The sequence below is a fragment of the Haliotis asinina genome, chromosome 10 (genome assembly GCF_037392515.1).
Source record: "Haliotis asinina isolate JCU_RB_2024 chromosome 10, JCU_Hal_asi_v2, whole genome shotgun sequence".
Classification (NCBI taxonomy): Eukaryota; Metazoa; Mollusca; class Gastropoda; order Lepetellida; family Haliotidae; genus Haliotis; species Haliotis asinina.
The window spans coordinates 53,561,288-53,574,933 of record NC_090289.1 but is presented as its reverse complement, the minus strand read 5'-3'; the positions used below and the strand labels follow the sequence as shown (position 1 = coordinate 53,574,933).

At 43.0% G+C, this 13,646-nt stretch overlaps 2 protein-coding genes across 2 annotated transcripts in view; both read right to left on the bottom strand.

Annotated features, from left to right (window-relative positions):
• LOC137297853 (MKI67 FHA domain-interacting nucleolar phosphoprotein-like) overlaps window positions 1–13,646 on the bottom strand; it is a 273,252-nt gene that overhangs the window by 187,170 nt on the left and 72,436 nt on the right. The window lies entirely within an intron of this gene.
• The window catches only part of LOC137298768 (uncharacterized), a 51,687-nt gene continuing 48,555 nt past the window's right edge, over window positions 10,515–13,646 (bottom strand). Inside the window, exons 28-31 of the mRNA XM_067831044.1 lie at window positions 13,410–13,592; window positions 12,907–13,095; window positions 12,192–12,371; window positions 10,515–11,701 (exon numbers count right to left, since the gene is read on the bottom strand). Coding sequence (XP_067687145.1) covers window positions 11,442–11,701; window positions 12,192–12,371; window positions 12,907–13,095; window positions 13,410–13,592 — 812 coding nt within the window. The 3' untranslated portion in view covers window positions 10,515–11,441. The remainder of the gene's footprint in view (window positions 11,702–12,191; window positions 12,372–12,906; window positions 13,096–13,409; window positions 13,593–13,646) is intronic.

Here is a 13,646-nt window from a genome sequence, read left to right as displayed (position 1 = left end):
GTAGTCATGTCGACTGTCATGTCACTCTCGGCAGACAATATCCTATCCTCCTGTCTTAATGATGCCAACAGCACGTGTATGTAGCACAGATACCACCTAGCACACATGTTACCTAAATCAACCAAATATACATCATTGCTCATCATATATCACTAACATAATTCCTTCTCCTAATAGAGTATTCAGGCGTTTATACCGTTTCAGAGTACATGGAATCTCATTTTCGTTTCAAATACCAGGCTACCTAATATCACTGTAACCTAAAGGTAAATTATTGCCTCCAACTACCTGACCCGTTGTCAGGAATCAGATCGAGTAGGTTGTGGTACCCCTTTTCATATTATAACTGGAAAATTGTTTAAAACAGTATATAAATCAACTAAGCTATGGTTAGTTCTGAATACGAGAGATGGCAGACAAAATAATGACATACGACGCACGGTCGCTTAAGGGCGCAGTGAAAATGTGTAGTAGTATTCTCATCATTCTGAGTAGGGAATTACAGCATAAACGACACCTTGTCAGATATGATTCAGATGCTGCCCTACCTGTTTGAATTTATTATACAACGGTTGAAATAGTTCATGTGATAACATAAAGTGACAATAAGATCATTAATGTTGTGGCAAGTCGTCAACAGCATGATTTGTAACAGGAGGAGCACAACCTGTTTCCTGTTTACAACTAATCTATGTAAACACATAATAATTGAAGTCTTGACTTTAACACATATTAAAATGCTATGTTTTCAACGTGGCGTAATTGTCTTCCTCGTTGATACAACAGTGTTGAAGGTCTTTCTCTGGGTTCTTTGAAAAAGGTTCTCCGAAGATGCCATAATTCAACGTTCGAGTGGGTCACGGTTACGTCTGTTTTCATATCTGCGAATAGATGGACGTCTGTCGGACCCAGATGAAAAGACCGACGTGGGTTCTGAAGCCACACTGAAGGTACATGACCATAGTACTGACTCATGTATTGATCACTGGTCACGCAAACACGCGAATCTTCAGTTTCCGAATGCCCGTGGCATACAACACTTCTTGGACAACAGTGAGATAGATGTGTCGAACTTAATGACAGTGTTACGAACGTGTATTTTGTGTGTTTCGGGTTGTTATTAATTATTACTGCGGTAGTTATATTTGGGTCACAATATTCAAGGTTTTAGTGTTAGTTATTATGGGTCACATAATAACGCTGCCAACGCTTGATCTTCATAGCTGTCAGACCGCTCGCTGTGTTACATTCTGCATAACTGTTTCTCGCACTAAGACTTTGGTGAGTTTTACTATATATTTTGTGACTAATTGCCTTAGATTTTATCTCATGTGTATTGTATTTGAAATAAGTATTGTGAAATTGACTTGTGACTTTGTATAACTTGCTTTCTCTTTGCTTATTAATGATACAATATTTGAATGTTTTAGACTTGTCTGTTCTGTTTTGCTGGTTCACAGAGGATTTCTTACACCTTTTGTCACGACAAATTCTTAACCGTAACGACAGACTCGAGGTTGGACGATAGCCAGAGAGGTTTATTTGACATGCAGACAGACTGAAGGTTGTGCAATAGCCACATAGATCTACTTGACATACAGGCAGATTGGAGGTTGTGCAATAGTTAGATAGGTCTACTTGACATACAGACTGATCCATTGTTGTATAATAGCCGGATAGGTATACTACACATACAGACAGACTCACTGTTGTACAATAGCGAGATAGGTCTACTTAACATGCAGACAGACAGAATGTTGTATAATAACTAGATAGGTTTACCTGACATACAGACAGACTCGCGGTTGCACAATGGCCAGATTGGTCTACTTGACATACAGACAGGTTGAAGGTGTACACGTTGCAGCCAGACAGGTCTACTTAACATGCAGAGAGATGGAAGGTTGTACAACAGCTAGATAGGTCTATTTGACATACAGGAAGATCCAATGTTGTATAATAGCCGGATAGGTATACTACACATACGGACAGACTGAATGTTGTACAATAGCTAGATAGGTTTACCTGACATACAGACAGACTCGCGGTTGTACAATAGCCAGATAGGTCTACTTGACATGCAGATTCAAGTTTGTGTAATAGCCACATAGGTCTACTTCACATACAGACAGACTCATTGTTGAGACATAACCAGATAGATGTGTTAGACAGGCAAACTCAACGCGAAAGTCACATAAGAAGGCAAAGTTATGTTCAAGGTTGTTCGATGGTGAGATGAAGCTACCAGAACTACAGACAGGTTAGGTGATAGCAGGGCAGAGCCTTAGGGTTCAAATGACGACTTATCAATCAAACCTTTCAATACGGGGTTATTTCTCAATGTGTCGCCCGAAGCTATAATGCTGTTTTCCATCTGATAAATAGACCCTTTTCCGACATATCATTTATGAAATAGTTCTGATACCTCTTGCGAGACTTTGTACCCGAGTCAGTCCCTGAATGCGAAGGTGTCGGGGCACGTGACAATATCGACGTCTAAGAAGACACGTTTCGACATGCTTTTGCGAAGGACACTATGATATGCAGGTAGGAGGAACACAATGATATGCAGGTAGGAGGACACGGTGATATGCAGGTAGGAGGGACACAGTGATGTGCGGGTAGGAGGACACGTTGACATGCAGGTACGAGGGCCACAATGATATGCAGGCAGCTGTACACGTTAATATGCAGGTAGCTGTACACGATGGTATGCAGGTACCTGTACACGATGATATGCAGGTAGCTATACACGTTGATATGCAGGTACGAGGGACACGATGATATGCAGGTAGCTGTACACGATCACAGCAAAAATAACTTGGTTTCCGTTCTTGCGGAAACCTGATGGATACTGGGTAATGTAGGTTTCCGCTAGGTTTCAGTTTCAGGAAACGCGCAATGAGAGTTTCCGCATACTTTCCACAACTGAAACTAACAAGTCTTATTATCCGTCATGTTTCCGTCAACTGAAACTGTAGTTGGAAGTTTCCATTTAGTTTCAGTTTACTGAAACCTTTTATAGCTGGAGTGAGTAAGTTTCTGGTCTTGCGGAAACCTTGTGGATCTTGGGTAATGTAGGTTTCCGCTAGGTTTCTGTACAAGGAAGATGACAATGAGAGTTCGCTTAGTTTAGAAAGCTGAAATATGTTGTATTATCTTGTTATATTTATTACATATTTATTTGAACAAAAAACAAACTCTGGAAATGTTGTGATTCAACTGTTTCTTTTCTTAGAAAAGCTCACATTTTAATGCAACAGGGCAGTTGCAGTAGTACACAATTCGCTGTATTAAGAAACTGGGGCGCTCAGAGAAGAGGGACACAATGATATGCAGGCAGCTGTACACGTTAATATGCAGGTACCTGTACACGATGGTATGCAGGTACCTGTACACGATGATATGCAGGTAGCTGTACACGTTGATATGCAGGTACGAGGGACATCATGATATGCAGGTAGCTGTACACGATGATATGCAGGTAGCTGTACACGATCGATGATATGCAGGTACGAGGGACACACTTATATGCAGGTAGCTGCACACAATGATATCCAGGTACGAGGGACACGGTGATATGCAGGTAGCTGTACACGAAGATATGCAGGTACGAGGGACACGATGATAAGCAGGTAGCTGTACACGTTAATATGCAGGTAGCTGTACACGATGATATGAAGGTACGAGGGACACGATGATATGCAGGTAGGGTACATGATGATATGGGAGTTAACATTTTGCGAGGGACACTATGATATACAGGTAGGAGGGACACAATGAAGTACAGGTACGAGGGACACAATGATATGCAGGAAGGAGGACACGTTGATATGCAGGTAGGAGGGGCACAGTGATATTCGGGTAGGACACGTTGACATGCAGGTACGAGGGACACGGTGATATGCAGGTAGCTGTACACGGTGATATGCAGGTAGCTGTACACGATGATATGCAGGTACGATGGACATGCCGGTACGAGGGAGACAATGATATACAGGTAGCTGTACACGTTAATATGCAGGTAGCTGTACACGATGATATGCAGGTACGAGGGACACGGTGATATGCAGGTAGCTGTACACGATGATATGCAGGTACGAGGGACACGATGATATGCAAGTGGCTGTACACGATGATATGCAGGTACGAGGGACACATTCTAAGAGCTTCACTCACGGTTTTCTTTCGGAGATTTATTCATTTTGACACAAAACCGTCAAGAGCAATCCGGAATCAGTGACATAACTCAGCGGAAAATACATCCGCACAAACCCTGTCCCCCTTTTTCTGGACAAACCAGGAAACTTTATTCCGGGAATAGGTATCCCTTACATCATTCGGTTTATAGAATCGGAACCGAGCATAATATGTTTGGTTAGCTCATCAAATGCCAAGCAATGATTGCCAAACATGTAATAATGGTGGTTCCATACAACATATGTAACAGTTGTATGCGCGTCATGCTGATCTGCTGGGAGATACCCAGCAAATAACTTGTTTCCTTAAATGATGACGACACGCAAGTCAGTGCAAAATATCAAATTCGCTTATTTCCTGCCAATTACCCCCTCCAATTTATATCAATAGAAAGACTTGCTTCCCACCAGTTCATCCGCCGGAACATACTAGTCCTGCATGCCGGTCTGGAAAGTATTGCTTCATTTGGAAAATCGTTCTTGTATTTTGCCAGAGTGTAATCAAACAATGCCAAAAAATGTTTCAAAGGCGCACGTAAGCTTTCCCACCTCTACGTTTTCAGTGCCATTGCCAATAACAATGTCACAAATGTCTTTAAACATTTCATTTGAAAAGAAATCATAGCCAGTTACGTTTGATGGCAAATTCCACATGCAGTGCATCATTTATAATAATGTTTCCTAAACAATGCTGTTATCATTGTGTGTTTTCTTTACGGTGTCTTCCTGTAGATCATCTTCTTCCACAGGTCTGAAGCTCAGTGGAAGTGTCCTGAGACACTTATGTCAGTATTGATGATGGAATATATACACTCTTCTTCATGTGCCTACATACAGTTGCTTTTGCACTCATGAAGAATACATTGGACAAACAGTGCTTGAGGGACAGAATGCGCGTCCGAAATCAGCAGATTAAGGACCCAAAAACCAGGTACATCCCCTTATGCGGTCACATCGACAAATGCGCAGCAGGAAAGGAAACAAAATTTAAAATATTCCCTTTTTACAAGATAAATACTGCTGATGCCATGATGCGTAAAGCTAAAGAAAACTTTTTTCATAAAAGAATTGTTTCCATCGTTAAATCAGCAAAGCAATGCATTGGAATTATGCTTGTTTTTCTGTTGTATTACTGTCAATGTTAAAGCCGGCAATGTGACGTCATGGCAACGCCGCGTCACAATAATAAAAGTTATAATAAGCGTTATAATAAAAGTGTGTTATACCTACTTCATATTGCTATACCTACTTTATATGTGCTGAAAAATAATTCCATTGGGCACTCTAGCATGGTTGTGTACTTAGCCGAAGTTGAATGATCACGGCCCGCTTGCACAGAACAATCTTAGTTACAATCAATCTTAGGCCCCTACAATCAACTTTACAATCACCATATAACTGCTCTAATTGCAGTTTGCACAAAGACGATCCTGAGACAGCATGGATTGAAGATCGCAGTATTAACTAAGGTCGAACTCTTCAACATTGGCGGTAGAAATTTCTAAAACTCTACTACTGTCTACAGTTGTTTTCAAGTGCGCATAGCATGCAGCGCAAATAAAACGTGGAACTGGTGACTGCACGCAACTGACATTCGTTCCTTAATCGCACCTTGCAGATTTTTTATGAAAACAAAACAAAACGAAATTGTCCTATTATCCAATTGTAGACTGTAAAATCATTGACCGAAAAGAAATGTGCGGAGATCTGCGCTGTCACAACAGAACATGCATTGTATTTGGGCATGGCAACGGTATGATATGCTAAGGGAAACCACTCCCATCTTGCGTAAAAACTAATTAAGATTAGCTGCCGTTGTGTTATTGAAAAGGTCATGGCCACTGCTAATCGCATGCAGACACCTTTAGTTACTAACCTTTTCTTGAGTATCACAAATATATGGTGTTAATACTTTTTCCAAAACTGAATAGGGTGAGAATTGTACTTTATATCGACTTGAAAATGAAGTAGATCACTACCGCACATAACGATATTTCTCACGTTAAATCGATGTTGCATTCTCCGTGTTGTTGAAGTGTCGAGGCGAATCACACACGTTTATGCAATATAAAAGCAGTCTCCAAACATAAAGCTAATTATTTGGGTGAAACCGACACTAACTTGAACGCCATTTTGTTAGAGAAAAAAGTGATCTTAGCTCCTTACAACTGGTTCCGACCAGTTGTAAGTTTTGATTGTAACTTACAATGATCGTGGCCTACGACTGCTTTGCGCCAGTTGGCGATTGTAGCCGAAGCCTAAGATTGCGATCTTAAGGATTTACAATAATTGTAGCGGTAAGATAGTTTTGTGCAAGTGGGCCCTGAGCGCTAATTGGTCCAGTAGTATGAAGCTGTGGCGGCAACATCTCCTGGTGAATACCATCTCCACACTGACATAATAAATAGTTACACCTCTGTGGAAATTTTCTGTGGCGTGTTATGCCATTTTCGAGTTGAGTTATAATATTTCCAAATATATTCATTTACATTTTTCCGTAAGAGTTATTTAATCATAAGATGGTTTGTTTGTTTTCCTCAGAAGAGTGGTGTTTCATCCTGGGATAATTTCTCTGTAGAATGTATTAGTTCTGCGATCAGATCATCCTCGAGTGAAATGTTTAGATTTATCCCATTATGCCAGTTACCGGACAGGGTGTTTTGGGAACGGCTTTTCTCGTCTTTGTCTTTATGCTGCTAGGGGCTGGAACCAACGACGCTCAATCCAATGCTCCGAGTGGAGGGTCTGTTTCACGCCGAAGAGACAGTTTCAAGTCTCCTCCTGTGTGAAGCCCGTTTCTGGAATATTGCTATTTGTTAAAAGTAGCCTAAAGCCATGGTCACTCCCTCTTGTGATATGCTGCTGCGAGGTCAAATCAAGTATCACTGACTTCATCGCCATAGCTTATGCCGTGCATACTGCCATCAAATGTGTACTTCATTTTGTTATGACACCGTGGTTCCTTTTGCAAAGTATCCTATCAATTCATAAACGTGACCACAATTTCAAATTTATGACATTTCTTTGCTCGTTTCACAACGAATTTTTTAACAGATATATTTCTGAACATAGATCGTTTCAGCTTGGAAAATCTAATAGTGAGAAACGAATGGCAACGATGTTACCTGATGGTGAGACACGAAGGGGTACAGTGTTACCTGATTGTGAGACACGAAGGAATACCGTGTTACCTGATGGTGAGACACGAAGGGGTACAGTGTTACCTGATTGTGAGACACGAAGGAATACCGTGTTACCTGATGGTGAGACACGAAGGGGTACAGTGTTACCTGATTGTGAGACACGAAGGAATACCGTGTTACCTGCTGGCGAGACATGCAGAATACTGTGGTAGCTGATGGTGAGACACAAAGGTTACCGTGTTACCAGATGATAAGACAGAGAGTACTTAGTTACCTGATGGTGAGATACGAAGGGGTACTGTGTTAGCCGATGGTGAGACACGAAGGGGTACTGTGTTAGCTGATGGTGAGACATAAAGAGTACTTTGTTACCTGATCATGAGACACAAAGGGGTACTGTGGTACCTGATGGTGCGACGCGAAGGGGTACTAAGTTACATGATGGTGAGACATGAAGAGTACTTTGTTACCTGATGGTGAGACACGAAGAGGTACTGTATTAGTTGAGACACGAAGGGGCACTGTTACCTGATGAGACACGAGTTAGTGCTGTATTACCTGACGGTGAGACACGAATGGGTACTGTGGTACCTGATAGTGAGACACGAAGGGGTACTGTGTTACTAGATGGTGAGACACGAAGGGGCACTGTTACCTGATGATCAGACACGAATTGACTCTGTATTACCTGACGATGAGACACGAAGGGGTACCGTGTTACCATATTGTGAGACGCAAAGGGGTAATGTGTTAGCTGATGGTGAGACACGAAGGTTTACTGTGTTACCAAATGGTGAGACACGAAGGGGTACTGTGTTACCTCAGACACGAAGGGGTACTGTGTTACCCGATGGAGAGACACGAAGGGGAACTGTGTTACCAAATGGTGAGACAGGTGGGCTGCTGTGTTACCAACTGGTGAGACTCGAAGGAAGCATGTCCCTTCTAGTGGAATACTGACTTCCCGTAGATATATACCAGCCACAACGGATCCCTCCGCTGTTAAAAGTAGTTACAATGATCGTGGCCTACGACTGCTTTGCGCCAGTTGGCGATTGTAGCCGAAGCCTAAGATTGCGATCTTAAGGATTTACAATAATTGTAGCGGTAAGATAGTTTTGTGCAAGTGGGCCCTGAGCGCTAATTGGTCCAGTAGTATGAAGCTGTGGCGGCAACATCTCCTGGTGAATACCATCTCCACACTGACATAATAAATAGTTACACCTCTGTGGAAATTTTCTGTGGCGTGTTATGCCATTTTCGAGTTGAGTTATAATATTTCCAAATATATTCATTTACATTTTTCCGTAAGAGTTATTTAATCATAAGATGGTTTGTTTGTTTTCCTCAGAAGAGTGGTGTTTCATCCTGGGATAATTTCTCTGTAGAATGTATTAGTTCTGCGATCAGATCATCCTCGAGTGAAATGTTTAGATTTATCCCATTATGCCAGTTACCGGACAGGGTGTTTTGGGAACGGCTTTTCTCGTCTTTGTCTTTATGCTGCTAGGGGCTGGAACCAACGACGCTCAATCCAATGCTCCGAGTGGAGGGTCTGTTTCACGCCGAAGAGACAGTTTCAAGTCTCCTCCTGTGTGAAGCCCGTTTCTGGAATATTGCTATTTGTTAAAAGTAGCCTAAAGCCATGGTCACTCCCTCTTGTGATATGCTGCTGCGAGGTCAAATCAAGTATCACTGACTTCATCGCCATAGCTTATGCCGTGCATACTGCCATCAAATGTGTACTTCATTTTGTTATGACACCGTGGTTCCTTTTGCAAAGTATCCTATCAATTCATAAACGTGACCACAATTTCAAATTTATGACATTTCTTTGCTCGTTTCACAACGAATTTTTTAACAGATATATTTCTGAACATAGATCGTTTCAGCTTGGAAAATCTAATAGTGAGAAACGAATGGCAACGATGTTACCTGATGGTGAGACACGAAGGGGTACAGTGTTACCTGATTGTGAGACACGAAGGAATACCGTGTTACCTGATGGTGAGACACGAAGGGGTACAGTGTTACCTGATTGTGAGACACGAAGGAATACCGTGTTACCTGATGGTGAGACACGAAGGGGTACAGTGTTACCTGATTGTGAGACACGAAGGAATACCGTGTTACCTGCTGGCGAGACATGCAGAATACTGTGGTAGCTGATGGTGAGACACAAAGGTTACCGTGTTACCAGATGATAAGACAGAGAGTACTTAGTTACCTGATGGTGAGATACGAAGGGGTACTGTGTTAGCCGATGGTGAGACACGAAGGGGTACTGTGTTAGCTGATGGTGAGACATAAAGAGTACTTTGTTACCTGATCATGAGACACAAAGGGGTACTGTGGTACCTGATGGTGCGACGCGAAGGGGTACTAAGTTACATGATGGTGAGACATGAAGAGTACTTTGTTACCTGATGGTGAGACACGAAGAGGTACTGTATTAGTTGAGACACGAAGGGGCACTGTTACCTGATGAGACACGAGTTAGTGCTGTATTACCTGACGGTGAGACACGAATGGGTACTGTGGTACCTGATAGTGAGACACGAAGGGGTACTGTGTTACTAGATGGTGAGACACGAAGGGGCACTGTTACCTGATGATCAGACACGAATTGACTCTGTATTACCTGACGATGAGACACGAAGGGGTACCGTGTTACCATATTGTGAGACGCAAAGGGGTAATGTGTTAGCTGATGGTGAGACACGAAGGTTTACTGTGTTACCAAATGGTGAGACACGAAGGGGTACTGTGTTACCTCAGACACGAAGGGGTACTGTGTTACCCGATGGAGAGACACGAAGGGGAACTGTGTTACCAAATGGTGAGACAGGTGGGCTGCTGTGTTACCAACTGGTGAGACTCGAAGGAAGCATGTCCCTTCTAGTGGAATACTGACTTCCCGTAGATATATACCAGCCACAACGGATCCCTCCGCTGTTAAAAGTAGTTTGTCATAGCTTCGTTGTGGCAGCAGAGACGACGATAGGTCACAGTGACATAATTATGTAAATATTTTATGATAAGGGATATTAACACAAGCTGTGCATCTGTAATGACTTACTGTTACAAGATATCATCTGCAAATGTAACCGTTGTCAAAATGTTCCATGTTTCTAGATAATATTACTATGATGATAAAAAACGGAACATTCACTATGAAAATTCATATTTATCAACATGTATAATGAATAACAATAACACCTACATTAGAGTTCTGAGGACACCGACTACTACAACATGCAATCTGATGACGCCATGTCTAGCTTAATGCAGGTTTTATGTCTGTCGTCACTCTGTGTCTGTTGCGCCTGTCTCTCTGACTGACTTCACAGAAAACGATATCCAAGAGCAGCTGCAGTGTATGGCCACAATTGTATTGTTCATGTATGCGTGTAGGGACGCATTGAAAGAACCATAGATGCTTAGCATCATATTCCACCCGTGAAACACCAGGAATGTGTAATGTCTCTGACAGTGACAGCATATTGTCTAACGCCCGTACTCAGAAAAGCGCTCCCATAGTATACGTCCGTACTGTGAGATAAAGACGACTGGATCTGTTTGGTCTGAAGAGGACACATGAGCGTCAGCGCCAGACTTTGTCAGTAAGAATTTACAGTGTACATATTTACAGTGTACATCTGAGAGATGCATTTTGACACTGGGGACGGAATCCGATGCTGGGTGTTACTTGAATACCCATCACTACACACTAACGTCGGTGCGACTATTTCAAGTGATTAGCAGTATCTGCGCACATGCATTACAGCATCTAATATGATGTCAGTTGTTGATTTTTGCATGGTTGATAATAAAAACAGCAACCGAGTACCAGCATTCAATTTACTTAATGTCAGCATTGCTTAAAAGCAGCTGTGAATAATGCTCTCGGGGAATACTATCTAATTAAATCCGTTCTCTGTTCAGCTGCTGTGTTGTAGCTCGAAGCCGAAGTAAATCTGGGTGGCCTCTAGAGCTTCCTTAAGTTTGGCCGAGGGCATCCTTTGGATATTCTCTGTAATGGTGTACACCCACTAGGGCCGACATCGACCCCACCCTTGCTGGCCACGTCCCCTGGGATCTAGCACGTGTCTCTCAGGTTGTAAGTATTCCACCCAACGTTAGATTCGAAGATTGACGACGCTGTCGTATCCACGTACAGCTGGCAGTTATAGGTGAGGGAGTGGTTGTTGTGGTAGTTGTAGAAGCGACATGCCGGGTTCTGGAGACACATGACGCCGCACCCTAGACTGCTCTGGGAGGACGTGTGCACCACCTCTCCCACAATCCTGTGGTCCTTCCTAGCGAGACAAACGCTGGACTCACGCTTCAGAGTGGATGCTGCAGCAAGCACAACATGAGACAGTGTACATACTACAATCTTAACACGGGTGAGCGGCTGCTAACGCTGTTAACACGAGTAAGCGGCTGTTAAGCGGCTGTTAACACGAGTAAGCAGCTGTTAACACGAGTAAGCGGCTGTTAACACGAGTAACCGGCTGTTAAGCGGTTGTTAACACGAGTAAGCGACTGTTAAGCGGTTGTTAACACGAGTAAGCGGCTGTTAAGCGGTTGTTAACACGAGTAAGCGGCTGTTAATGATAGAAGGCCTAGGTCGCAGGTGTTCGTTAGTGAAACGTTTGAGCACATTTGTGCATGTGGCAGATCATCAATTTGGAATTCGGACTTACAGAACTACAGAACATGAAGATATAAACGGCACAATAGGCTTCTGATGTCGTGTGCTCACCATTCGAAGAAAAATAATGAACAGCCCATTTGTTGCTTTGATCGGATTTTACATCGTATTGAACATGCATGCATCACTTACCTGAGAACACACACGTCGCGGTGACGTCAGACCAGGTGTTATCGGGGCCACACGTGGAGTTCACCTCTGATGATCCGTCATCAAAGGAGAAGCCGGACTTACAGGTGTAGCGCACCAAGAAAGGGTCTAGGTACTGAGATTCCGCCCCGGGGAGGTATGGGGCCCCGGGACACTGGTAGTCTGGAGATACAGGATACATTCAGTCATCGTCAACAAACATTCGATCATCATCCCCATGTACTCTTACTCAAACATCATCACAGGCCGGAGACCATGTACAAACGCACTAGGTGTAAACATCACAACCACTCCATAGTTATCACAAAGAAGTCAGTCGCCATCAGTAAGCTGTTAGGTCATCATTATCAAGATCTGGTCACCATCATAAAGCACTTGGTCAACAGTTACACCATTTACTGACCACCAAAATGCAACAAGCCATCACTCGTAGCCCCGCTGACATCATGATCACCAGCACCCGGGCATCATCATGCAATCACCTCTGGCTAGGAACTCAAAGGGCACTGAGCACTGACAAACAGCCATCGAGAGGTCATTTGCATGCATATCCTAACCTAACGACGGATAAATACTACCACTACTACATATAATGACTCAGATAGTGCAAGGCCTAATCAGTTTACTAATAGTTCACATAACACCTTCGCCAGTCAACACTGACTTTGACCACATGATGTTATCTGACCCTACTCACACTGACAGCCAGCAGCAGATTCTGGCCAGTGTCCGTCTTGATCACACCGAGCCGTCTTAACAGTGGTGTTGTCGGAGAACATGGAACTGGGCCGACACTTGTAGGTGATGACGTCGCCGTAAACAACGTTGACGACGTCCCCCAGTACATCGGCATTCTCCAAAACAGGCACAGCGTCACACTGACGAGCTGCAGGTAGCATTCAGTTACATTAGCAATGCCAACAAGTTTCCCAGATTTTTGCTTCACTACTTTTTCAAAATGAATTATTTTACACATTGTTTTATTAATTTACTTGATGATGTTTACATAAGAAATAGCATGCCTGTTTCGTTCTATATTCATTGAGGAGGGACGCTATTAAAATGAGGAATTAGGCGTTGCTCCCTCACAATGCAGCTGTTGTCATTTTTATAGTCGGTGTTACATGCACTACGGATAGGGTTTTGTTTTCATTATTTAAAATTACCATGTGTGGTTAGACACGCCCCGACATAACTCACGTGTACAGTTATCCGGAGTGACATTCCACATCTTGGATTCGATGCATATCATAGTCTGTGTCGTCAATCCGCCACTGTTGACGTAACCAGGATCGCAAGTGTAGGTGATGACTGAGCCGTACACGGTGTCATTGCTGTCGCGAGTCGCTCTGAGGGTGTCCAATGGAGCTGGGCAGTGTTTTACTGATGCAGAGCAAAGAGCACTGTTTAATGAGCACAGGGAGACACTGACCATCT